The 27,423-nt window shown below is 38.8% G+C and overlaps 2 protein-coding genes and 1 long non-coding RNA gene across 9 annotated transcripts in view; 2 read left to right on the top strand and 1 right to left on the bottom strand.

The window, feature by feature from the left end:
• The window catches only part of LOC113123997 (cohesin subunit SA-2), a 16,944-nt gene extending 7,737 nt beyond the window's left edge, over positions 1 to 9,207 (top strand). For 2 of the 3 annotated variants that reach the window (XM_026296425.2, XM_026296427.2), the window contains exons 24-32: positions 111 to 203; positions 312 to 486; positions 2,865 to 3,001; positions 3,280 to 3,381; positions 3,473 to 3,624; positions 3,698 to 3,826; positions 3,913 to 4,103; positions 4,195 to 4,270; positions 4,861 to 5,911. In XM_026296425.2, the coding sequence (XP_026152210.1) occupies positions 111 to 203; positions 312 to 486; positions 2,865 to 3,001; positions 3,280 to 3,381; positions 3,473 to 3,624; positions 3,698 to 3,826; positions 3,913 to 4,103; positions 4,195 to 4,270; positions 4,861 to 4,993 (1,188 nt within the window). In that variant the 3' untranslated portion in view covers positions 4,994 to 5,911. Of the gene's footprint in view, positions 1 to 110; positions 204 to 311; positions 487 to 2,864; positions 3,002 to 3,279; positions 3,382 to 3,472; positions 3,625 to 3,697; positions 3,827 to 3,912; positions 4,104 to 4,194; positions 4,271 to 4,860; positions 5,912 to 5,983 lie in introns of those variants that run through there. The other variant, XM_026296426.2, reaches the window with a different exon arrangement.
• Positions 5,317 to 24,816, bottom strand: ppp2r3b (protein phosphatase 2, regulatory subunit B'', beta). Of its 5 annotated transcripts, XM_026296432.1 has the most exons (15): positions 24,617 to 24,805; positions 23,781 to 24,170; positions 15,420 to 15,605; positions 14,948 to 15,051; positions 14,191 to 14,293; positions 12,655 to 12,729; positions 12,425 to 12,511; positions 11,647 to 11,803; positions 10,883 to 10,931; positions 10,664 to 10,753; positions 10,049 to 10,224; positions 9,425 to 9,543; positions 9,218 to 9,324; positions 7,980 to 8,021; positions 7,024 to 7,160 (listed from the first exon to the last, which is right to left on the bottom strand). In XM_026296432.1, the coding sequence occupies exons 2-14, from the start codon at positions 24,132 to 24,134 to the stop codon at positions 8,003 to 8,005; spliced, it is 1,626 nt and encodes a 541-aa protein (XP_026152217.1). In that variant the 5' UTR covers positions 24,135 to 24,170; positions 24,617 to 24,805; the 3' UTR covers positions 7,024 to 7,160; positions 7,980 to 8,002. The 5 variants fall into 5 exon arrangements, with proteins under 5 accessions (XP_026152214.1, XP_026152213.1, XP_026152215.1 ...); XM_026296429.2 differs by lacking the exon at positions 7,980 to 8,021 and having other exon boundaries at positions 5,317 to 7,160; positions 24,709 to 24,816; XM_026296428.2 differs by lacking the exon at positions 7,980 to 8,021 and having other exon boundaries at positions 5,317 to 7,160.
• LOC117152621 (uncharacterized) lies at positions 24,438 to 27,423 on the top strand. Its single transcript, XR_004463015.1, has 3 exons — positions 24,438 to 24,556; positions 25,503 to 25,628; positions 27,215 to 27,423. It is a non-coding gene; the product is annotated as an uncharacterized LOC117152621 (long non-coding RNA).

Here is a 27,423-nt window from a genome sequence, read left to right as displayed (position 1 = left end):
CCAGATAATTTTTAAATTTCATTGTAGCTATACAAGTACTTAATTACAAGTAATGAAACTATGGAAAAGCAACGTAATTTGTCACTCCTGTGTGTGTGTGTGTGTTTTAGGACAAAGCTGTAGCCCAGAGGCTTCAGTTACGTCTGTTCTGTGAGAGGAGTCACCGCTTTCTCTCCCACTCTGAGCACAATGTGCAGCAACAGGTACAATCAGTGACAAATACTAAACAACCATTTTAACTACAATCGCACGATTAACGTTTTTTTTTCTTTTTCAGTAGACTTTAATTGTGTCAAATGTTTTCGTTTTAGGCTTTCCTCGGTGTCTGTGACGTCCTGACAGCTCATTCCTACCAGCTGCACCTGTGGGATCCCACCTCCTTTGGTCCTCTGCTCTACACACCCAGTCCCAAACTGCAGAGGGCGCTGTTGACCTTTGTGTGCATGCAAGTCTTTGTTGGACCAGACTGTGATAATCAGAGCAGGGGTAAGACTTCATGAATTATTTTCTTACTCAGCCTTCCTGCCGGTCTTATTCCGTACTGAATTACAATCTTAAAGTCCCTGTTAAAAAAATGAGATGTGCTTATTGTTACTTCACGAGGTTGTTTGGGCTTCACTGTGCAGATCGATGTATATACAGAGTTTAATACTTGGAGGCCGTTTTTACATTTGGCTGCTGAAGGAGGAAAGATTCTCTGCTAGTTTTTTTTTTTTTTTTTTACATATGTATGTATGAGCTGGATTTTGTGTTCAGTCATGGGCCAAAATGAAACTTAAGTGTGATGTGGAGATTTAAAACAGCCAGTGCACAAACACGAAGAGGATCTTTGTTTTAATAGTTGTAGCAGTGACGTTTTCTGTATTTTTCAACTAATTACGTGGAAGCTATTGGGATATTGACCTCTGCGTGGGAACTATTTTGCTTAATATGTAATTTTCCTAGTTTATTTTAGAGGATGTAACAAATTTCCTAATTATTACCAAATGTCATAGACCTGTCTTGGAAATAATCCTACTTATTAAAAGTTAAATACCATTTTTTTTTTGTTTTTTTCTGTTGTTGCAAAAATTAGAAAAAAATTTCAGGAAATGAGCTAGAAAATATAGCATCTCTAAAATAAAACATCATTAGTAATATTTTGACAAGGTAAATTAGCATATTGGATACTCCTCGCAGCATATTTGTATATGTTTGAAGAGGATTTTGATGTGATTTTCTAGGGGATATTTTTGTTTCATTTGTAATTTTCATGAGAAATGAGAGGTGACAGTAGGTGAACCAGGGTCCAGGGGTTGAAAAATAATATAATAATTTTAAAGTACTCAGTAATAAGTAAAAGTCGTGCATTCAAAAGTAAACTCTGTAAAGTCATTTAGTGCAGTGGTTTCCAGCATAGGGGTCAGAGCTTTCCACAGGTCAGAAGATACATTTGTTGGGTGGTAAAAGAATTAATAGGGCAACAAATGAGAGAAAATGATTTAAAATAACCCCCAAAAGGGTGAAAAAGTCCAGGAACCACTGGTGTAATCTTTACCAAAACTGTAATGTATTGTAATAATGTATTTTATAAGCCCAACACAGGTTTTTTTTTCCATGTTAAATATTAATCTTAATAGTAACTGTGGATGTTAAACAATACAAAATACAAACATATGTAAATTGTACCTTTATTAAGTACTGCGCACTTGTAATTTGTTTTTACCATCTTTGTAGAAATCGGTTTAGATAAACGTACAGCAAAGAAAAATAAATATTATCAATGTGCATATCTTACACCCTAACAGCCACCTCGTAGCATTGTATTGGACAAACCTGTACCCAGGCTACATGTGGACAAAACACAGCGCAGAGTACCACAGTAGATGGCACTCTAACTCTGTCAGAGCAGCCACCACTTTGTTGGGGCTTGAATGCTCTGAGTGAAGCTTCAGTACTGCAGCTTGCCATGGTAAAAACATGCAGATATTAAATGCGCGGCCACACATTTGGCTTAATAACTCACCGCTGAGCTGCCTGCTGACTGTAAATGGGATCTGATTTCCAACCTGACCCGACAATTGACCCTTAATTACAAAGGAACCCCTGTTAATATCCTCAGACTGAAACAGGTTGACTAATTTGTATGAAAGGATGTTAGACTTTGTTATGCAAAGTGATGCAGCTTGTAAATTGATGACGACAGTATGCTCCTGTCTGTTTGAAAATGAGAAAAACTAGATTGATGTGTTGGAAATACATATGGGGGTTTCACGTTGTAAAGGCCTGCATGTAAACATAATGAATTCATTGATGACTGACTATAACTAAACATTTTATCATCTTTACAATTGCTTTTCCTTTCAGAAATGTATTGCATCCAAATATGGAAAAGTCCAGAGAAGTCAATAACTGCCCTGGTGGGAAAATCCTAAATGTTCAACCAAATACAATACAGGATTATTGGTTTTTGAACATGTAATAAAACTCTATTGTTTTATTGGATTTGCCTGGTAACGGTTTTGTCATATAGACAGTGTTTTCTATTAGCTGCTGGATCAGAGATCACTCAAAGGGCAAGGGCACTGAGTTAAATCATAAAATCAGGGCAATCTCTTTCCGTGAGAAAATTCCATTAACTCTGGCTCACCTCCGAGACTATTTTATTAGCCTTGTGAAAGATTGAAGCCACATGGTGTCACAACCATAACTCTAGTCTTATGTTATCTTTGATTTCCACCTGCTAAAGCCATTGTCCTGAAACTAACTAAAACACTCTTTCCCACCACAGCTTTGTTCTTTTCTTTCTGTTATGATTAATCACTCTTCTTACTTCACCCCCTTCACATCCAACCACATGCTTCAACTCCATCTGGCTCCCTCAGCCAGTGATACCTCTGAAGTGGAGAGGCTCGAGGACCTTCACAGAAGAAGAAATCTGCTTGCGGCCTACTGCAAACTGATAGTACACGGCGTGCTAGAGATGAGCATGGCAGCGGAGATCTTCATGTACTACATGAAGGTAAAGTTCTTAAAGGAACAGTTCAGCATTTTGGGAAATGCACTTATTCACTTTCTGCAACCATCAGCTGCTTAGTTTACATTAGTATAAAACACAGGTCGTGACCTGCAGGACTACCTGATGGATTATTCATTGTTGATTGAACTGGGTGGCCATTTTGGAGGCTGTAATTAAGTTGTACTGAATAATACAGAGGGCAGGGTTTAATGAAATAAACTGTTATGTTTACAGATATGGTAGTTAAATATGTGTGGCATGTTGTTCTGCTTCGTCCCCAGTATTATAATGACTTTGGAGACATCATCAAGGAGACGATGTATAGGACAAGACAGATAGATAAGATCGAGAGTGCTCGGACGCTGGTGCTCTGCTTGCAGCAGGTATAGTCGCACCATGTACGTCTTGAAGAAGGAACTCGAGCTGCACAGTGTTGTTGAAAGAGGTAGCTGAGGTTTTCTCTGCTCTTTCCAGCTGTTTGTGCGTCTTAAGAAGGAGCAGGAGAGTGGCGGTAAGGCTCACCCAGGAGTCCAGACCTTCACCAGCATCAAGGAGCTGGCCAGGCGCTACGTTCTTACTTTTGGGGACCTTGTCAAGTTTCGTGAATGTATTGTCATGATCCACAGGTTAGTAGAAGGTGGTTTCTTGTAATTTGCATTGTTTTTTTTATATTTAAAGTTTGTGTGTTAATATGTGCAGGAACGGCATAGAGTTTGTGTTTCAAGAGTTTAGCCAGACGCCAGAAACACCTACACCACCATACCTCTCCTACCTGACCATCCTCAGTGAGTTCTCAAGCAAACTGCTCAAACCAGACAAGAAAACAGTGTAAGTGCCGAATGCAGCCAGGACAGGTTACAAGTTCTTCTAAAACCTAAACACAGCTTTCTGAAAACCTCTACATGTCTGTGCAGCTTCTCCTACCTGCAGAAACACACAGCAGAGCACATCATCGACCTCAGGCAGGAGTGCTGGCAACCACTTATCTACTATCGCGCCTCCCTATTGGCTGTAGCCGAAGTGGAGGATGCAGTGTCCAACGTTAGCTCAGACAAGAAGCTCTACCTGCCCAACCGCTCTCCCTTCTCCAAACATAAACCGGACGGTACTACACCAAATACAGCCAGCCACAAAAGTTTTTACAGCATTGTTACATCCCACCTGCATCGTATGTGTATCTTTTTTTATTGTTTTAGGAAGCAAGTCCCCCTGTCCATTCAGCCCAGCTGATTCTAAAGTTAGTAAGGTTCACAGAGCCGGCTTCAGTCCAAGGTGAGGCTCAACAACGCTATCTCACCTTCAGATTCTCATTCATGTCCCTTTTCCATTACACAGTTTTAGTACTACTAGGCTCTACTTGGTTTAGGTCATTTTCCATTACAACTGTACCACATCAACATGGGCAGGGTCTTCATAATACAGTAGCGTGAAACTGAAACGTCTGCACCTCTGCACCTCCTTGTAGGACCCCAGCGAGTACTGTTGGCCATTAGTGTCGCTAAAGACAATAAAAATGGAAATCAAACAGTAGCTGTTGCCGATTTTTAAAAATGCCAGGTTTTTGATTCTCGTGTCGAAAGCGGTCAGACTTCGCGCTCATTACTCTTCCAGTGACGTGACTCCCTGGCCAATCTGTGGCCCGCAGTCTGTTGACGTCACATTTTAGTATCAGCGCACCTGACTTGGATCCTCAGCTGAGCAGGTACTAAAAAAGTACCTGATACCAGGTACTATCCCCTAATGGAAAAACAAAAACAAAAAAAAACAAAAAAAAACTGAGTCGAGCAGAGCCGAGTAGTTCTAGTGGAAAAGCCCCATAAAGAAAAGCCTTCATTCAACTGTAACTTTGTCCAACTCCACAGCCATCAGAAGACAACTGATACAGATCTGTTTTCTGTTCCACTGGAACCTCCCGCAAAGAGACTCAGCACTGAGGAGTGTGTCCTGAGCATTAGCAGTGAGGCGGAAGATGAGGCTGTGGAGGTGGAGGTTTGAGGTCAGTAAACATCAGTGGTTCCCTCTGGCTTGCAAGACCTCACAAACTCTGGTGATGGGTTTCCTTTTTTTGCACCTTGTAACTAGTGCCCTATGTATTCAGACATTAGTTTTATTATAGTGTAACATGTTTTTTGAACATGTGTATTGTGTTCTTTAAGAGGACAAAGGATAGGATTGAAATGTGCATTTTCCTTATTCTCAACAAATCCCACGGAAAAAAACCCCAAAAAACAAAAACAAAACCAACTGACCCAACTAATAAGTGTATTGAGCTCCAGTGTCATTCACACAGTACTGAAACACATTAATGAGCCAAACTATTGCACTGAGTGACATGTAACTTTATTACCATAAATACATGTACTGGATTTGCTTGAGTCAATTCCACACAGAGCAACCTGCTGCCATAAATACTGACTGTGGATTAATCCGCCACTGAAAATATTCCCTAACAAAGGCACTCCTTATAACTCTCTAACTTTTTCTAAAAGCTACAGTGCCCAATGTTTAGGAACAACTTGGCCCTTTGAAGACTTAAATCATGTCTTTTCATGGAATTTGTTGAGAATAATATATAAATAACGGCCTTATTCTTCAAATGTAAATTTAAATTTGACTTAAGGTCAAATATATTAACCTTAAGTCAAAATGTCATGTTGTATTATAATATCAGAATATTTCATTTGAGGACCAAGCACAATAGTATGTGTATACTGTTTCCTTTTCTTTACCAACATGAGCTTTACTGTAGACTGTACTTGAAAGTTAAACGTGACGCCAAATGATCCATTTTTAATTCTTATTTTGGGATCACACTCAGGAGTGGGTTAAAGTTTGCCAAAAACTACTTATGTATTACTGTAAATTAATTTAAATTAAAAATTCTTCCTACAAGCACATTTTCACAACCTGCAATATATTTTCCTAGTGTTCATTTTTTTGCTGTATGTACTTTTACACCTTTGTAACATCTGTACGTTTTTGCAGAGCAGTGGCAGCACCTGTACGTGAGTATTAATCACAGGCAGAGCTTTTAACATCCTGGAAATGTTTTCTGTGGCATTTAGCTGACAGTATGTATGTATTAGTGTGTTTATCTAGAGAATAGTAACTGGTTTATACCTGATGGATTTGTTTTCTTTACTGTCACGAGAGCCGAAGCTTTATTAGTCATTTAGAGAAATGCAAAACATTTTAAAATTGGTTCCTGTTGTTCTGTTAAAGTACATTTAAATAAGGTACTTCATAACATAGAAAAAAAGATGTTTAAAACACTTGCCCAAATAATTTACAACACAGCAAGCACCGAATAAATATTTACAGTTATTTAGAAATTCATTTCTAATAATTTATAAGCCCACACAATGAGTGTCGTAATGAAACAGACCTGTACAACAACAATCACTGTGTGTAGCTATCTGAAGTGTGTGCTGGTGTGTGTACAGCAGACTCAACTGTGGCCTTTTAAGCATGTACAGTAACTTCTCACTGCAAGAAACAAGATTCATGAATTTACAGCCTTATAGAAAACCTTCAGTTTATGATCATTGGAATGTAAAATTAGCCAATGACTTCAGATGATAATTAGTTCAAAACCTGAGTCAAATCAACATGGTTTCCCTCCAACAACTCAGCTCCAGTGTGTAAAGAATGTGATTTAGCGCATGTAAATATAACACAATACTGATAATGAGCGAATACTCGCTCCAGACATTATTTATACAAAGCTTTACATGGAGAACAGACTTCCGTGAGGAGGGAGCAAAGGTCTAAAATGTGCTGCTTCTGACATTGTGAAGTCAACTGTGTGATTTTTTTGTGACCTCACCAGTGCTTCGACTGACTTGTGGTTTTCTGTTCACTCACTGATGACATGCGCCCCTTATACACCAGGAAGGGAACTGGGCCTGAACGTGTGGATCTCTGATGTAATGCAATTCATTCACTAACACTGCTGTTTGAGCTCCATTTCTGGGACCACACAGTGCTCAGCAGGCTTGTGAGAAAACACTACCAGACTGCAGGTCATTCAAAGTCATCGTCATACTCGTATTCGTCCAGGTCCAGGTTGCAGTGTGGACTGGGGATCTCAAAGAAATGTCTCTTTGTCAGACCCAGCTCACTGGAGATGTGCTGCCCTAAAGGGCTCAAAGGATTATCATACCTAAACACACACATGGAAAACACACATAAGTAAAATATCACTTGTAAAAAGAGGTTATGTTAAGCTGATTCCAAAGCTGTCTGACAGGATCATTAATACCCGGTGAAGAGTGCTGGTTACTCTGGTTTATGTGTTAAAGGATAACCACCTAAAGGAAATCATTTAACAATTGAAATGTGACTATTTGCTTTCTTTTTGAGAATTAGATGACATGATCAATACCCACACACTCATGTCTGTCCTGTAAATATGAAGTCACAGTAGTCAGGTAGCTGAACTTAGCATAAAGACTAGAAACAGGGAGCCTGGTTTTATCCAAATGTAAAATCCACCTACCAGCACCTCTAAAGCTCACTAATTGAAATGTTACATCATGTACACAGGAGCACTGCATGAAGGTATGGATAGAGATGTGCAGGAGTTGAGGTTTTTGTTTTGTAGATGAGGAAGGATAAAAACAGAAGGTGCCTGGTTCAAAAACAGACTCCTAGCTCTTAGACAAATCATAGTGTATAGTCTGATTTTAGTTACCAGAAGCCTGCGTTTGAGATTGAGACATGGAAGATTATATATATATATGTTGGTCTTAGTACCTTAAGGGCATTGTGTTTGTCTAGATTTGTGACTAAGATAGGATCAAATAAGCAGTTACTGCAGTAAACCAGGTTTACATGTTTTTCTTTCTTTCTGCTGTATCTGCAGTCAACAGTACATTGAGACTGGCAGGTATGGGTGGAAGCTAGGAGTATGTTTAGGACTAGATTTGCCCGGAAAGAACAAGGAGAAGAACTGTCCCTGCTGGTACCCTGAGTGTCTTACCTGCTCTGGTTATCAGCCTGTCTTTAGAAGTCGGTGGTGTTCCTAAAACCGCCACACAACAAACCTGTCAGCAGCTTCATCTATCACTGACTCACACTCACAGGGGCCCTGCTGCTGAACATAAGCTTCAGTCTTACAGAATCAATAAGATGTCAACAAAAACAGTGAACTTGGCCTTAGATAAATCTTACAACTACTTCAGAATCTCTAAGCATTACTATGCACATCTGTGACAAACTCCTAATTATAGTATAAAAAATGCAGCACTCAAGTGATTGCATCAATATTCTCATGTATATTCAGAGCAGGAATTGGCAGAGACAGGATTTACCATGCATCTGCATCTCACCTAATATAATACACTATTACCCTACAAAACACAATGTAATGTTATTCATTAAAAAGGGTTCTGCTGCTGGTAGAGCAGCACTTGAGCAGAAACATTAGGAAAATTTAGTACCACATTGTCAGATGCAGATCAAAGAGGTGCATGAAAAGTGACTACAAGCATAATCAATTCAAGCTTTATTCCTGCTGTTTGCATCCCTGAGCTATATGAGTTCCAGCTTACTGAACCAGATATTTGGCTCTGGCGCACTGGCAATAGGGCATGCAGGGGTTCCTGGCTCTCCAATCTCACCTACTATTTTGATGCTCAAAATTCTTTACTTCTGAAGAAAGACATTAAGAGCAAGTTTCTACTGCTGCACCTTAACTCAGTTTATTATATGATGACATGAAGTGAATCATTATTAGATATATATTTCTGAGAAATATGTCATATGGATGTTTAAAGTTTTAAAATCAGCATAAGAGGTAATTTCAAAAGATTCATAGCAAGACAAGCAGTTTTCTGTCTTTAGGACAAAGAGGGGGAATAAACAAAATCTTTTTTATGCTGTTATGAGATATTGTGTTGTAACATGCAGTTAAATGTTACACTAAAACTATCCAACTCTGAATTGTATATATCCTGACATATTATTGATCTTGACCAATGATATTTTTTACAATCACTCAAAAACATGTCTCAAGTTTTGTGCACATCACTGTTTTCTATAACACAGATATCAGCAGTGCTCTTATATTGTAAATTAAAAACATATTCTTTAGATTTTAAGTGGGAATTAGGGATCTTGTATTTTTCAAAAATTGCAATTTAGGGAATTTGATGAATTTTGGCCCAGGGTTGTAGCTGTAGGTATATTTAACAGATGTGTGAGTAAAGTCAGACTTACACATCATTGCACTGATCGTTAGCAGCCTCCTCCGCCACAAGGATGTCGTACTCCTCTGCAGCGTATTTCTCCCAGTCTGAAACCTCCTGGCCATCTGTCTCCATCTCCTTAGAAATATGACAAGTTACATGACAACCCTGACCCCAAACAGGAAAACAAATCATGACAAGTGACAGCTGGTGACATCATCTCCAGGTTTAATCGTACCCTTATAACAGCAAAAGGGTCCTTCTGCTCATGGTCAAGGTACTTCTCAATGTTGAAGAAAGTGTCAAAAAAGATGTGGGACAACTTGCACCTCTTGAGGTCCCGCAACGTGATCTTACCTTTACAAGAAAAAAAGTCATTTCAGAGTTAGTATCACAGTGGACCTAGCTCATCTCACAGTGTGATAAGGTTTAAAGATGTGGCCTCCTGCCTACTGATCAAACTACAAAACTAGAGCTGCAGCCTAGGATAGTTTTTTTATTTATTCAGAACTGAAGATATTCAATTTATAAGCTAGCTGGCACAGTGGGTGTAATGGCACAAATGTTTATGGACAATAATTTTATTAGCCTAACCTTTTATTGATGGACAATGAAATTCTGCATTCCTGCACCGCAGCATTTTAGACATTTTCTAAGAAAACTCAGACTCACACTCATCTGATTTACATATTTTGTCATTCCCATTGTGATTAAAAGCAATCTCATAAAATTTCCATCTATACCACAGACCCAGAATCTCATGATGAAGGTTGTATTAAGTGTGAAATTTTAATAGACATTTAAATCTGTTGAACTGCGGTGTAAACTTCTGAGCATGTCTATAAATGTTAGAAGGTCTGACCTTCGACCTCAGGCTTGACAAGGTCAAGCATTTGGCAGAGGCAGTCCTCGAAAGGAAGAGGCTCAATAGCCATAGCCTCCAGCTTCTGACACTGTTCCTCATAGAAGTACTCCAGCTCATACATGCTGAGAACCCCGTCACCATCCAGGTCCATACAGCGGAACCAGTACTCTATACTGCACACACATGAAAAGCAGTGGGTAGAAAAGCATGTAAGAAGCAACTCAGAGCAAACATTTTTACTTGCTGTAGCAGCAAAAAAGTATTACACATAACATGAGTGATGGCTCTGTTCAATTCAAATGTCCCCGTATGTCATAACAGCTTGACGGTGACCCTAAATAAATGATAAATGAAATTCAGGCATCAGTAATTTTGCCTTTTATGCGTGTTTCATAAAGTAACAGGTTCAAATGTCTGCTGAGAAAATGGTCTATAAACACTATAGTTCACTATATTTCACATCGACAGCAATGGATCATTTCACATCATCACTGACCGGAGTGGTGTCACATGACTGATCAGTTAAGGCTTATCTAAATGTTGGATCACAGATGCAGTGTGCTATGCAGTAGATGGCAGTGATTTCTGAATACAATTTGTGCGTCTCAATACCTGGTGTCAGTCTTTTTGTCCTCCTCAGAGATGAGGAACCAGACAAAATCGGCGTAACTTAGCCGCCCCTCCTTATACACTCGTCTGTCCCTGAAGAATAAAAGACAATCAGTCTTTTTATGCTCACACCAGCAGTGAACTAACAATATAAAAGACACATTTTCTTTCTTTTACTTTTAGTGTGCCTTAGACATTTAAAGTCAGACATTTCTCACTTACCTGGTTACTGTTCCTGAGAATATTCTCTCAATCATCTTATGTGAGATGGCTGGAAACACAGAGGACACGATTACTTATAATCCAGACTGCTGTGTTTTTCTCTTAGACAACAGTTCTCAGTTAATGTACAACTTTTTCAAAACACATGTAATTCGTTCTCACAGGCTGTAAATCTAGACTGGCTAGTGCAGCAGATGACAATGCTATAAATCCTATGGTTATCGTTTTGACCATATAGTGGTAGAAATTGTTCCAGACATGGCGTCATTGGAGCAGAATATATATACTGCTGTCTTATTGATCTTGTGTCTCATTTCCCCCATCTCACTCACAGACCATCAACCAAGAACATGTGGTATGGAGTGTGTGGAGAGGTAGTGTCTAGTCTTTTCTCTGAGCATGTGCTTGTCTGCAAGGAGGAGACCTGTACCAAATAACATTTACAAGTACTTTTTATTGTTACACATATTTACAGTCTACTGACTGTTTCAACAAATGCCTGCAAAGATAAAAGAAAGCTAATTTAGTGTGCATCTCTTCTGTCAAACTATAAGTTCTCATCTTTTCTCATTAGCATTTATTTTTCCACCACATTGAAATAAATCTATAAATAATTAAAACAAATGCATGACAAACTGAAACACGTTGCTTATTCATAAGGTGATTTCCATCTTTCGACAAAATACAAACTAATCTGCAGCATAGTTACTTTAGTTTATGGTGTGGTGTGCTTTTCTTTAAGAAAGGGAGGTGTATTTGTGCACCTTGGTCATTGTGTCGTGCCAGGTCCTTCTGATCTATGTAGAGGTCATGGTCCGTGTCCAGCTCCCAGAACTTGCAGTAGATAACATAGAAATGTTCATAGGAGAAGAAGTCTGTCAGCTGGTTCACATCTTCCTCTTGTTCCAGCAACGCTACATTCTGGCACATCAGGACAGAGTTTAAAATTATTATCTTATTAATTATGGATAAAATTATTACCCAAACTGTCCCTTTAAACAAGCATCGATCACAGTATAGAGACCAACCTATTAGTTTAACCTTGACCAACCATATCCTATTCTTACTGTAGTTATAGTATAAAACACTGGTTTTACAACAAAGAATCATGCCAACATTAAGGTACAAAAACATCTAGAATGATTTCTGACAACCTGGCTAAATGCTTTTTTGTGCCGGTCTGGTCATCTGACAATGTATTTCCCCATGTTATCATAAACAGATAAAAATGATGGGCAAAATGAGAAACATATGGCCAAAGTTAATATAAACTGAAATTTTCCTTTCAGTTTCATTTACGACAAAAAGGAAGCAAAGTAATTATTGATATAAGTAAAATGCTAGCATGGCATAGAAAAAAGTATTAGGACAATTCTGTTAAAACTCTCAAAATACAACTTAAGTATAGTGTGTATAATAGAGATCTGAGTTCTAAATTAGCTTTATATTTATTTACTAAAATTAAAGATGTAAAGTCAAAATTGATTTCAGTGCACGTGGAAAAAAGACACCAAGGAAATTAAAAAATGTATAATCATGTACCTGAAGAAAGTTACTTTTCCTGAGTTCTGAACATGTTATTTTTCCAGTCCATGACCGGTTCACATTGTAAAATATCCTCTGAATCACCTGAAAAACAGATGACAGCGCTAAAACATAGAACTAAATAATGGATGAGCAAAAGTTAATCATTGCATTATCGTGCCATTTTAATTTTGCACTACTTGCAGTTTTGTACCAGTACTATGCAGTTGTATATTACTGTAGTATACCGTGGTGATGTATCGTGAGTGAAAGTCCGGTGCTTCTTTTAGAAAGGCCAAGCCTGCATGCGAGTTCACCACATCCTGTAAACGGAAAGGAAAATTAGCTTACTTTGTTTTTACTAATGGTCTGCCTCATTTCAATAACAAACCCAAAAGAAATTTCAAACAAAAATGCTAAAAAACTGCTTGTTGGCATCAGTGACTATAACAAATACATATGTTCAGTTAAATTCTGTGTCAATTTGCACATCTGTCTCTTTTTTGATAGCCAGAACACATGACAGATATAAATGCAAACTTACCCACACATCAGGTGTTGTCAGCATCTATTTACATCACTCTTTCATTCTCTAAATGATTAAACTCCTTCCTATATTCAAGATCTGTGAACTTATCTAAGTTTAAAGCACTTTCGTCAACCTAGGTAGTTTTAAGTGTGCTATATGAATAAAACTTGATTGATTGATTCCATGTGCTCTAGAAATTGTGTTATGTAATGAAAAGACTCCATGCCTCGTGGGGACAGGCCATCAAATTTAAATACATCTTCCAAGTTTGAAAACACTGGATCGACTGGTTCTGAGATGAGCTGAAACCTTTCTGATCTGACAGCACAGTGTTGGCAAGCCAAGAAAAAACAAGACATTTGCTAGTGACTGTTCTTCACCTTCTTGCCTTTCTCATACCATAAAACCACAGGTGGTGTGCTGCATTTCAAATGAACTATAGCTACATGTATATTCTTGCCATGAAACTCCCTTACATTGTTTCTTTATTCAAGCCCCTTTTCTTCTGCTGGGGCAAAGAATTGTTGACATAAATGCGAAGGCGGCAATGAAATTAAAAGGCCTTATTTCAGTGCAGCCGTCCTGCCTTTTGACTCTTACTGTGAGAAATTAAATCATAGAGAAACACATAAATCACAGGGCACAGGAAACAGGCGGGGACAGTCAAATCTACTCCATTGCAATCCACCTTTCATTCATCAAAACAGTCAAAGACAATTTGCTGTGTGGAACTATACAAATTAAACAGTGTGTGCCACAAGGCATCTCTGCTGGTATGCTAATGTGTGTTCAGAACAGCCCGGCAGCCCCTGCCAACATCAAAACGAATCAGGTGTAGGGTGGGGCCAGTGTGGACCATCAGGCGACTTGAGAATACAAATAACCAGCACAGCAGGTCCACATGATAAGACTGAACACAGTCAATAAGACTATTCTTATGAAGCAATTTGATGACTCTGTCCATGATTTCATGAATTATTTGGGTTCTATGTGTGTCTGTATTACATGTATTCCATACAATCTTAATTTTTGCTGATCCTGAATTCTGCACCAGTGGACTCTCCCCTAATTAGTCCTCCTTCCACTATATTACTTATAGTAACATCCCAGAATTAAACCTCCACCACATGAAAAAACACTTCTTTAGCAGGGCAGTCCAAAAAATAAGTCCAGTTCACACCACCCAAGCCAGTACAATTTTGCCATCCATAACTGCCAAGTCCAGCCCTCTCCCTGGGTGTGCTGCGGCCAGTACCTGCAGGAATGGAATAAAGTCGTCTTGTTCCAGGTAATTACAGCCAGGCTTGGCCAAGAGGTGCACAAATTTAGAAGCATCATCATGACAGGTCTGCAGAGTTCTGGAGAGTAAAAGACAGAACAGATGGTTGCAAGGCTACTCCTTCTTTCACTCTCATGTTCTTACTATCCTTTTTATCATTCTTTCAGGAACCCAAGTTTTAAATAGTTGCCCTAAAATTGCAAGTGCAGGTATAATACATTCTGAAATTAGAATTCTGAATCACTGCCTAGTAATTACAAGTGTGGAGTGTTATGGTAGTGATGGGGAAATAATGAGAGCGTCTGTTGTGGCCTCTCATCTAAGAACAGCTCAGTCATGAGCTCAAGTCAGAGGTCAGGTCTGTCCAGTCCTCTGGAGGCACACACATTAATACAAGACCATGCCTATTGCATAGAACAGGATTCAGCACACAGCTTAAGCACACAGCCACCATTACAAAAGCTCTATGGTATTCCTTTCAATTTCACGCAGACAGTGACTGAATGGATGTTTTCATTTATCTACTGTATATGTACAGAATCTACTTCCTTGCGGGTGCTTACAAGGGCATTTGTGATCAATGAATTCTGTTTAGGAATGAAAAGGAAAATGTCATAATAGCAGATCACTGCATAGTGTCTCTAACCATTGTTCATAGGAGATTTTATGGGCCATTTGGCCGTGAGAGAGTGTACCAGTGGTCTAATGAGAATAAGAGGAGCTATTGTCTTACTTTCTCCACATAGCCACAAACTTGTGAACGGACACGAAGCCCGTCCTGTCGCCTCCAGCCAAGTTGAACAATGGCACTTTCCAATAGAGAGGGCACTCACAGGCCTGAGGAGACAAGGAATCAGGACAGATTGGTGTGTGGTGAAAAAGAAGAGAGAAGGATCGCAAAACTTAAATGAACATATAAACTTTAAATCTTATACATGTTACATATGATACAGAAAAGAACAGAATTACAAATAGCAGTGTCTGGATCAAAAAGCAGCATTGCACCACTTATAGACTTCACTAAGAAATCTTAAGTTCACCTCAGGCCATTGTTCACATTCTTCAGAGAAACATTACAATGTAATATGGAATATTTTTCACAGGGAAAATCAGCAAACATTTATAAAGACAGGACCTATATGACACTAATGAAAATAATTTATTGGATGGCAGCTAAACCTCTATGCTACAAACCACATTCTCACCTTGGCAACCTGCCCCATGTCCTCAATGGTGGCCCTTTCATTGGGGAATTGGGAAAATATTTTCTCAATTTTGGAAATGAGACTGTCGATGTTGAGGTTGGCTTGGGGCCGGCCCTGTGGGAAGTAAAACTTTGGAATGCTTTCACTCAGTGCTGTGGTGATGGGCTCCTCCGTCCTCACCTGGGCCTGAGACAGAGAAATAAACTGTTAGCCACTGATGCTAGTCAAATGCTAACAGCGCAAACATTCTTGCATGTGCTAGGGCTTGTTTCTGCAAACTCTGCACTGTTTGGACTTACGTAACCACACCTCCCTGTAGCCCAAAGGCCCACCAGGAAAAAGTTGTAACTGCTCAGCAATCATAATCCTTCATTTATCTGTAATAGGTACCCCTTGTGGTAGACATTACTAGTATATTATCACTCTGTAATAGAAAATTATTAATAAAAAAATCAGTATATGGTAATTTACTTACAAGTGCACTCCATTCTCAGATGATGAACACAAACATTTGATTAAACATGCATACATTCATAAATAGATCACTAATTGGCATTTTGTTTTCTTGGCATCTTAAAAAGAACTGAGTAGTAGTTGCCATTCATCTGACCTGGAAAATTATAATTATAGTATGATGCTGCATTTGTGAATATCCAGATATACACAAAATGGTAGCTGTAAGCAAGAGACATTGTAACACAATTTATCAGCCATGTTTAAAACAAGTCAATATTTCCAACTGTCAACTAAGGAAAACACAGAATGCTGGAACAATTAGGCAAATAGACAAAATCAAATGTGACAAATTCTAATTTGTTCATGGAAAAACATGCTGGTTTTGGGTTTTTCAACTGTGGCTCTTTGTGGTTATAAAGGTAAACTTTTCATTTGTTGACATAGGCCATAATCAGCAATGGTTCTGAAATGTATCGGTTTCATTTCAAAGTCAAACTCTATGTTATGATTCATGTTAATAAATTTGTAAATTATCCGCTCAAAAAATACTGAATGGAAGATTAGTAAGTTTTCAACACCTTCCCCTTAATGATCAGAAGCATCATCACATTAGATATTTTGACTCTACAAAGCAGAAATCCACAGCTCTCTTAATTAACAGTGGCTGTGTCATAGTACCCAACGAGTATGATCCAATATATCACAGCCCTGGAACTGACAAAAGGACGTTATTAATGCTATTAATTATACCCTATGCTATTCCTGCTATGCTGTGCCAATGTCGTGTTAAAAAGGGCTTATGGGGTAAACAAAAGCACTGTCATTAGTAGCCATCTAAGATGATCTTTAAGAGTAATAGACAGCTGCAAAAAATGTGTGTCCCTAACAGAAGAGCAAGAGAGCAACTGAACAGACAGAATGAGCTGGATCATCTTGTCTAAGTTTAAAATCATATGTGATTACAGCTAAACAGTAGTGGTCAATTAGTTGCCAAGCAGAGCAGGCATGTGATGCACCCGTGTGTGTTTATAAAGTACAGAGATACACTACTCTGTTAGCATGGAGTCATTACTACAAATAAGGTTGAGCTCTTTTTTTTTTTTTTATCTCCACTCTGTACCTGACCAACTCTTTTCTAATCAAATCCAATGGATGTCATTCCACAGTGTTGCATTTCACAATAACACTTTTCTGTGTGTGTGTGTGTGTGTGTGTATTATTTTAAGTACTTCCACCTAAGACCAAAAATAATAGCTCAGTAACTGAGAACATTGCAGCACGTGCTATGAAGATCAATAATAATGGCAGTAAAACCAGCATATCTGTTTAAGACTAACAATGATCACATCATGCAACGATTGACACAGGCCTTCATATCATAATAAATCTGATTTCTATGATTTACCTCACCTTTTGAGCATAGCTGATATACTATGACAGCTCTATTGTGTCTTGCCAAGGACCATGCTATATAAGATGTGGATCAGTGAAGATATTTTCATAGCAAAACAGACAAAAAGCCAGAATGCATTAAGATCTAAAGGTGTTATGGTGCACGTATCAGCCAGTGACTAAAAACAGCTTGAGCAGCCCATGCTTCACTTTTAATAGTCAGCTCATATTCAAAGACTATTTACATGGCACAAGAATTTGCTGGATCATTCTCTTTGGGCTTTAATGGTAACATAAACAAACCCACTACAGTCCTCTGCTGAGGAAAATACCATCTTAGTGTTTGTTTTGGTCCTAGAATCATCCACACCTTGGCTTAGTTTTGACAGAACTCATATACAGCAACCAGCCTATAACAATAAAACTTAACATTATCCACAACCTTAAAATTATATAAGTCATTGTAAATGGGCTAATGTGTCCATGTCTACGTGTGTGTGTCAGTATGGACTGAAACCGTTTTGTTGTAGTTTTAATGTGCTCATTTTAGCCTGCTAAATGACAAATGCTGTTGATCCTCTACTCTTCTGCCCTGTGTGTTGGTGTTAGCCATTGCTATAAAAGGACATAAACATCTCCTGTTGCCCCACCCCTTACTATCCCCCCCTCACTTCATGCTAACCACTTAGCAGAGGTCTAGAGTACAACCACTAAACCACATGACATTTTGCACACTCACAATGGTGTGGTCTGAAAGAGAAAAGCAAAGCGGTTGAGTACAACATACCATAAGAGATGAAACATTATGTTATCATCATAACAACTGCAGAAATAATTAACTAACAAGTGGATATCATTGCACAGTTACAATTCACATGACACAGTAGCACATGTAAGTTTTAAATGCCTGGAGAAAGTTATTCAACTGATCATTGTCCTGTGTGTTCCAAGGTGCAACTCGCTCCTATAAAGCCTATAATTCCACTTTGTAATGATTAACTAAAAACACTGAGTAACATGCACAACTACCAGACAAGCTGACAGGCCAGTAGAGGCTTTGTGGTAGAGGGTGCACTTAATACAAACACCTGCCTGTCCTTGCTGGAAAGCTTTGAGCCTCTTCTTGAACCGAGAGGGCAGAACAAAGTCACAGCCGCGTGCCAGCAAAGCCAACTCCTTCCTCAGGTCAGGGTCCTGACGCAGAGACAGCTCCCTCATCCTCATCCTTTTGCCAGACAGGACGGGGAACACACATAAACAAACACAATACTCAGTCCAGTGTTATCCTCTTGACTGCACAAATCACTCGGCTCTCTTCAGCAAGCAAGCAAAGGGCAGTGGGAGCAGTGGAAGTCCTCTGTGTCTGCGTCTCTGTGATTGTCCTCTGTCAGAGTGCAAACCTCTTAATGCAAGGGAGCAGCTGCTACTGTGACTCTCTCTCCCCTTATTCTAGATCTGGTCGCACAATTCCAGTTTTGCCTGCTGCTCTGTCCCAGTCTCTACACAACACATGCATACGCACACACACTGCACAGGGTCAGAAAGCCCTTGCCTCAAAGCTGCTGGAGAGATAAGAAGTGACAGGGTGTATGTGCGTGGGCGTCACTCAGTGTATGTTTGGAATGGGAGGGGTGTATGCAACAGATCTATCCTTTCCAGTTTGCATTCTTTAGTACTCATTGAAGGTTATGTAAAGAAGACAGACCTGGTGTTGTAGCTCGCAGAAACCACAGAGGGGATGTACCTCGATATCATGATGACATGCTGTCACTGGCTTCATTTCTGGTAACACTACACAATATTTCAGGGGACTTTTGCTTTGGACCCTGAAAAAGGACTCCCCTCTGACAGTATATGGCTACTAATAAAAAAACGTTAAACAAACCCCTGAAGTAAAGAAAATCCAGTCACTTCACATAATTTACCATTATCTGCTACTAAATGTGCCTGAAATAAGTCACAAGAACAACAGATAAAATTAACTTAATGAGATATAGGCAAAGAAAACAACCAACATACAACTGTTTAATAAATAAAAATGGCGGTCAAATAAATAAAATAATGCATAAACAGCTTCATACACGTATTCACCTGTTCTGCAACATATTTTACAGTGGTCTTTGTTTTTACTTCCTTTTGCAAGCTTGGGCTGCCAGCCATCACACATCTTATTATAGATGATGGGCAACAGAGGGGGGGAGACATGTCAAATTTAAGGAACGATGACCGAACCAGTCTGCACCTATTAAAAGCACCAGCAAGCACTATCTGGACAATCCAAGAAACTAGACCTGGAGAAACAAGGGTGTAGTTTTACTGTTCAAACAAACATCCGCTGGCTTGCTGCTGTCCTGGGGTGATAGCAATTACATCAATTCTCCATAAATATGCTGATGTAACAGCTGTCACATTGTTTTCACACAACTAAAACTGTTAATGTGATGGTACACTGAAGGTGTAAGCACACCCATTATTTTTAGAAAACAGTTTTCCACTGGTTTCTCAAACCCAGTTCCTGTTATCCTCTACACAGGACATTGCATGTGTTTGATAAGCTATTTGCATGGTGCGTTTTCCACACTGGCTACTTTTGGTTCATGCTCGTTAAATCAAACCAGGTATTGAAAAGAAAGCATTGTAGTCAAAGTAAAACCTTGTAGACTATATGAAACTCTCACCTCAGATGAAATACTGTTTGTTTGATTATCACATCAAATCATCTTGGGCCAATGCAGACAGGCTGTCCCACATCAGACAGACAGACACATTGTACTCTATCCACAATATGACAAACGGTCACTGTAACAGAAAAACCTGAAAACTTAAACTGACCACACAGTGTGTCCAATCTGTAAACTACTAAATCTAATTTGTACAGAAACACGTCCCCAGTTCTATTCGCTTCATTACATAACAGATAATATTATGAAACACACTGTCTATAGAGTTTTAGAACACTGGCAGGTCTGGATTTTCCCTGCAGTCTAAAACTGTGATATTCAAGAAACAACATGTCAACCCTAGCTGAGAAACATACAGAAGGGTAGGGAAAACCTGATCAAAACTCCCCCGAGGGCCTTCCTAAACTATCAGTACAAGCATACATGGTGTCCCACAAATATCGTTGAGCTGGCTTTATTATGTGATATAACTGAAACTGTGACATGCACTACATAATGTCAATCGAGAGGTGGGTCAAACTATCACACAACCCTGGGCTAGAGCCAGAGTTCACAGCCTGGCTACAGAACCAATGTTGCTGTGAAATCCAGAAAGCTTCACCTGAATCCACCACAATAAGATGTCTGAGACAGGGATTTGGGATACATGTGAACATGAGCCAAAAATAGGCCTGATTGACTGACAACATGGTGGGCTTGGGAATGCCAGCAAGTAGAACATGATGTGAGCAGATCAGCTATCTTGCTCAAGTGCAATAATGCAAACACATAGTCTATCAGTTACCATGGAGGTTCGCTGGGGGGGGGGATTACTGCAGCAAATATGGGTGGAGCAAAAGCACCCCTACATAAACACAGAGTTTTAGCTTATTGTTAGAGACCAAGTGACTTTTAATCTATTTTTATTAAATTTCACTTTAAAAATCTTATTTTGTTAACATACTGCACTGAAAAAATTAGGAAATTGATTAAAATTATATTTACCACTATATTGTAAAACAAATTACCTTTAATCTTCTAGGCTTTTTACTACTGCAAGAGACAGAAATTATGTGGCTGTGTTATCAAGAAGGCAAAGGGCATTGGTATTTAGTTTATACTAATTATATACAAACACAGGGGCAATTGAGACTGATAATTACACTTTGGTAAGGAACCTAAAATTCAGATTATTATAATATTCATATTGTTAAAATAAAAAATGAAATTAGGTCTAAAATCTGATACATATAGAAAGTGCCATGGTGCTGAAGAAATATTCTTAACAATGCACTGATTAACAGATACTCCTCATATTTCTGTGTTATCGTGAATAGGGCTAGACCAGCGGAGACCTAGTCAAAACCCAAAGTTTGCAATCATACACTTTACAGTCACAAGTTACCAAGACAAGATAAAGGCACTTGTGGGAAACAGTTTAGCACCTAGTTCTCTGACAGGTTGGACAACTGATAATGTGACCCTAGGCCCCTGCTTCAAATAGCTTCCATGTTGCTGAGCACAACCAAACATGTTATAAAAAAACATCTTGAGAAATAACAGTGATCATAAATGCAGACCCTAACAACAGAGAACACATACACCCTAAAAAAAGAAACTATTTTCTACTGCTCTAGCTTACTAAAACTGGTGAGTGTCTACATGTGTCAGCTACTGAAGTCATAACACAAAGCCAATTTTAGGCATTATGTTACACAGCAGTACCAGAAGCCTGAAAATCAGTCTAAATACTATGAGCACATATCCTGACAATGACAAGCACCTAATTGAAGCAGATTCAGGGTAAATTATACATAGGAAGAATGAACTGCCACACTGCATCTCACTGGCAGAGTTCTGGATGTCTAATGCCAAAACAAGGGAACCAAGGCTATCTATATCGGTGGCTGATGTCAAAGTCAGACCAGCTGTTCCAGGCTGCATCAGTGTGACATAATTTGAATTTCTGACTAATCCTTTGAAGAATGCATATGTATTAAAGAATTTGTTTTGTTGTCTTAAAATAGAAGTATTACCTTATACAACCTCACAATTGTAAGGTCATAGGATCTTATGTTAAACAAAGCCCAGAAAATGTGATTATATTCATCATGTAAACTGTTATTTCTGAACACTTAGTAGTAGTGTTTGAAAATGTAGTCTCATATTTATATTAAATTAGGGCAGTCCTAAGCCTATGCAGGTTGGGTATAGTTGTACAAATTAAAAAAAAAAAACAACTCATCACCTTCAAGAACAGAAAAATGTCTTGCACTGTAAATTTGTGCCTGTTTTTCAGCCCTGGTGTTTCAGTCAGAGAAAGAACAGATGTCATACCATTGACCGCTTGAATGACTCCTCATGTCTGTGTTTAGTACGTCAACAACACATAGAGGTGGAGTCTCTAAGAGCACGTGCCCCCAGCTGTCTGGTCATCTCACTGTCATCATACTCACTAATCTCCACAATCTAATGGTATGTCAGGCTGTGAAGGCGCACTTTCTCATTTTGACAGAATGAGAGTCCTTGCTTAGACATACGAAACATGTTGGGCCTTTTGTGTGTCTTAATTTTTTAAATAATTAAACAGCCAAAAGTAAAAATGCTATTTAGCTATGAGACCTCAGTCATAAGATCTATACTTCACAAGCTAAAAGGAGTAACCAGCATACCAGTGACTGGTTAGGTCCAGTCACTCCCACTTCTCATACCAAACTAATTCATGGGTGAGGCCTGAACATTTGGAAAGTATTTGACTAATAATCACTATATATGCCTACAGACATGGAGGCTCCACAATGATAGTGCAAAGTGGACAGCCCTGTGATGTTTTGGATGCTGTAGGCTACTCAGCAGCCTCTTGTGGCCAGCCTGGGAAAATAAAGGCCAAGTTTGAGAAGATAGAAAATTAAATGTAACAGCCAGAACTATACATCAAAATTAAAGTCCCTATGTGTCACATCTGAAGCATTTCCAACTCTGGGGACTTCTAGCGGTCAAACTGAAAAAGGTGACAGACAGCAACATATGTTGCTGTCGGCATGCAAAAGGCTTAATCATATAAAAATTGTAAAGTTAAGTGAATTTAACAAGCATGTTGTCAAGGCAGCTGTTAACCTAACTTTACAAATGTAGAATGTACAATGTGGCATTGTAGTAGTCCAGTACAATACTGGACTACATCAGATTGCAGAGGTGTACTGGCAGACTGGTAATTTAGTGTAGTGGATTAGAACTAGTCCGGAAAAAAAAAAAAAAAAAATCAGCGAAGTCAATAACTAAAATGAAATTGCACAAATAGTGCTATACAGTCTGTTGACTAGAGAACACTGACAAGTTGATGTTTCTACAATAAAATGTTGCTCAAAAAAATGTATGTTGGTCATCAACAAATGCAAACAGAAAATCAAACTAATTTAAGTGATCCATATCAAAATTGATCTTTTTTTAAAAAAATTCAAACGAGTAATGCTGTAGTGTGATAATGTAAATAGTTTAAATTATATTTAATGAACCCTGTAAATGAATATCTCGTCCTGTTACTGAATGCTGCTACACAGAGACGAGGCTTACAGAGGCAATATATGTGTAAGTCATGGTACCTCAGGTGGCTTCACAAAGAAGGTAGAAACAGCACGCCACACCTTGTGTTTGGTGTTCTTAAAATATACCTTAGATGAAAGCCCTGTGGTATGCAAGCTTAAGATACTGTTTCATAATTGCAAGGGGTTTAAGAATGTTGGGAAGTCAGCTACATGTTTACACAAATATGACAAATATGAAGCCCGAATAGGACCATTTCAGTCCTATTCATCAACTATTTAGTTACTTACTGTTTCAACCAATAACATACTTTTTTTGTGCTGACAGATCTCCGCAGTACTCTGCCGTTGGGTCCTGTAACTCTGGAACTACTGTTACTGCCAGAGGGGAGGGTAGTGGCAGATGGGGGGCTGGAGGGAGTACTGAGGGAAGCAGGTTTCTTCTCTGTCAGGTTCTTCTGGGATGCCACGTTGTTGTTCTCCTTGAAGTTTACTGAGCTTTTGTCCTGAACATCCGCTCTACTAAAATCAATGTGCTGTCCACTTTTGATTAGGTCAAGATAATCTTTGAGTAGTGACTGGGTTGCAGGATCACTCAACCAGTTGAGAAAGAGTTCATCCACCTTCATTTTAAGAACAGGCTGGAGGACTTGTGGTGACGGCATTTTGCAGAATATAAATTGTTTTCTTCTCTGACAAACCTGTGGAAAAATAAAGAAAATATTATTGTCACAGTACATCACTCTGGTTCTGTGTTTGCACCACGATACTGCCCAACTGAGGAGCTAAGTTTCAATAAATGCAGGTAGTGATGGTATCGGCTGCCCCTGCTTAGAGCACACACCAAACGCTCACTGACGTTATTGAATTTTAGCGCGAACCATCAATGCCTGGTAAAAATAAACATGAACCCATTCTGACCTCTGCAACGTTAGCTACTTTGTAACTCCACTGTCGGATACAGAGCTACAGTATTTATTTACCTAACGCCACAAGACGTGTTTCTACTTAGAAAAAGCAGCCGGCTCCGACAGAATCGGTAGAGTCGATGTTAGCTAGCTAAAAAACTCGGAACAGCAGCCAACAGGTTTGTTCCATTCGGCTTTAGCAAGCTAATGTTAGCTGGCTAACTAACCAAAGCACCTACCGCGGAGTGAGTGGGCGGTCGTTCCAAATGCGTCGATATGGCTCTACATCACAGTCTTCATCAGCGAAACTGTGTCACATACATCTATTTACCTGTAAATTACCCACGAAAGTGACGCTAAGACATCCCCGGTCTTTATTTCGATGACAAACGAAGAGCAGACAAGCTCAACTTTTCAGGCTCGCGTTCCCCTGGTAACCGCAATGTACTAACGCGAGATCTTTCTCAGGACGAGAGTTCAAACCATCAATATCAAAAATCAATTACTTAAAAATATGGTAGCACATAAAATCCACATATTTACATCCCTCCAATAAGTCTGTTTTGCATCAGCTATTGTAACTCACTTCCATGTACACATGCGTGCATCCAAACTGTGTTATTAGTTTCCTTGTAATTTTAAAGCAAACATGCCAAATATTTGATATTTGCTGGTTTAATCTCTCCACCTGAGGATATGTTTTAATTTATTTTGGGGATACGGCCTGTTGATCAACACACAAGACAATGAACACAATCTACTGGGCCGTTATGTACAACAACAAACATTAGTTGCACTTGATGCAGTTAATCAATACAAACAACTGGCACATTGATTGATTACATGTATTGGCCTAGTTAGCGTGGTTAACACAATTATATTCATACACTTTGTTCCACAAATTTTAAATTACCATCTACATTAATTTATACTTTGTTTTATGCAATGCATCATCCAAATTTGAGGTGGTCATCACAGCAGTACTAATTTCCAGGAAACCAGCCCTGTGTGTTTAATTTAGCTCTTATGAACTTGATCCTGACTCTCTTTGCATGAATAACAATGATACATCTGTGCCTGATTCCTCTCCTTTTTCTCTCCCTGCACCCATACTTCTCAAAACAGCTGGGCTGAGCACCTGGTGTGAATGGAGCTGAACATCCTTATTGATTACTGCAGGGAGGAGTGGTCCCAGACATTGTGGCTCCCTCACTGCATCCCCAGCATGGAAAGCAAGAAACACAAGGAAAGGTCAGTTGAAATAATGGGCACCATATTTGACACTCATGGATTGGAGTGGATTGTTTTAGCAGGAAGGGACTTTCCCACTTTGCATTTTATACCAGACCCAAGCAGGCTTCAACCACCAACATATTAATTTAATGCATAGTTAAGCACTGAGGAAACACATTCTGATTACACATGGGGAGCTAACATGTAACATGATCATTACTGAAACAAGTTGTGTGATCACAAGGTCAGATATTAATGGTACAAAAACAATTTCACTTGCAATTATTTTCACTTATATAAGCATTTCTATGAAAAAAAAACTTAATCACTGTATGGTTATGTGACTACAGAGTTGCTAGGTAATTATACCTATTATTCTGGCAACATAACAAACTTTATCTTAGATGGGTATGACAAATTACAGCCCTAAACAAAATACTTGGGTATATTTTTTCCATTGACATTATCTTTTGTAATGTAATTGTCGTTGCTATTGGTTCTGTTTTGTTTTACATGGGCATTATGTATTACTAAGATGTGATGAACGTTAGTTAGAAGAGCTTGTGAAGATAATTTTGAAGCAAAGAATGAAATCAGTAGTTCTGGATGAAACCCATAACACAGCTGTAGTTTGACTTGCCAAAATATACCTGACATTGACCTCATTGCTATGGGCCACTTATCCCTCAAACCTCTCTCTTGTTAATAACCAACCAAAGTGCCTGTAGCCTTTTTGTCAGGAGTAAATTAACGGTGGCTGCATGGCGGTGAAAATTATTGACTGAAATGTCCTGATTGCTTCCCTTGATAATGCCATTAAATCAAATATGAAGCATTTGTCTGAGGCGCAGTACGAAATGAGAAACCCCTTTGTTCTTTAGAACAGTGAGCCTTACATGTGTTTTAGAGCCTAATCAATATCAAAAATGAGAAGAGAAAAATTGAAGGTCTTGAAACTTTAAACTTTGCAACTTTTCAAAGTGTAATTATAGTGTACAAATAAGATTTTACCCAAAGCAATGTGCATGTTGTTTTTTCATGCCTTGAAGGACATTTCAAAGGTTTGGCCGAGGCTGAAACCACAGGGGGACAGCTGGTTAGCGTAGGAAAGTGTTAGTGAGGAGTTCATGTGTGCAGCTCTCCCTTACTGCTGTCAGCTATGCTATATGCGTGCTCTGTGAAGTAGGCGATAAGCAATCTGCTCTAATAAGGAGAGTGAATAAAGTAGAAAGTGTTGTGTTGTAGTTATGCCCTGTAGAGAGTAATTTGGATGGTACTTTCTGTACATGGTGTAACAGGCAGAATGCCATGGTTATCTTAAGGTTTAATTTTGTTACAGTTTAGATACAGCGTTGTTCTTGTAGTTTCTTTTATTTCCAGATTCAAGTTTCAGATTTTTAATTGAATGCAACATAAATGACTTAAACATATCTTTTAAGATATTTTAGGAAGGAATTTAATTTATCTCTACCTTTTGCAGTATTGAAACTCTACTTAACTATGTTTAAATGATTAATTTAAACATAGAGGGTGGTTTAATGAGTACTTTTTAAATATTAGTCATTGTCCTTACATCTAAACACTGTGTGCTATTTGTCTCCCAGATGGAGTTCATTCCAATCCTTTCAAAGCTTTTATATCTTCGAGTGATCCTGGGGATTCTGGTGCTGCTAGCCTTAAAGAGCATGTCTGTAATTTTGGTTTTCATATAATAGGTACTTTTCCAAATAAAACCGATTTAGATTTGACATAAAGATTACACAACGACGATCAGAATGTTTGAGCTCGCTTCATGAGAGATCATCTATTATCC

The sequence above is a fragment of the Mastacembelus armatus genome, chromosome 21 (assembly GCF_900324485.2).
Source record: "Mastacembelus armatus chromosome 21, fMasArm1.2, whole genome shotgun sequence".
NCBI classification, from domain to species: Eukaryota; Metazoa; Chordata; class Actinopteri; order Synbranchiformes; family Mastacembelidae; genus Mastacembelus; species Mastacembelus armatus.
This window is presented reverse-complemented; position numbering and strand designations above follow the sequence as displayed.

Coding starts and splice junctions, on each gene's coding strand:
- ppp2r3b (XM_026296429.2), bottom strand. CDS start 24,134: ATGCCGTCACCACAAGTCCTCCAGCCTGTTCTTAAAATGAAGGTGGAT. Junction 12,512..12,654: donor ACTCACGATACATCACCACG/GTATACTACAGT, acceptor TCTGTTTTTCAG/GTGATTCAGAGGATATTTTA. Junction 9,325..9,424: donor ACCCTTTTGCTGTTATAAGG/GTACGATTAAAC, acceptor CATATTTCTAAG/GAGATGGAGACAGATGGCCA.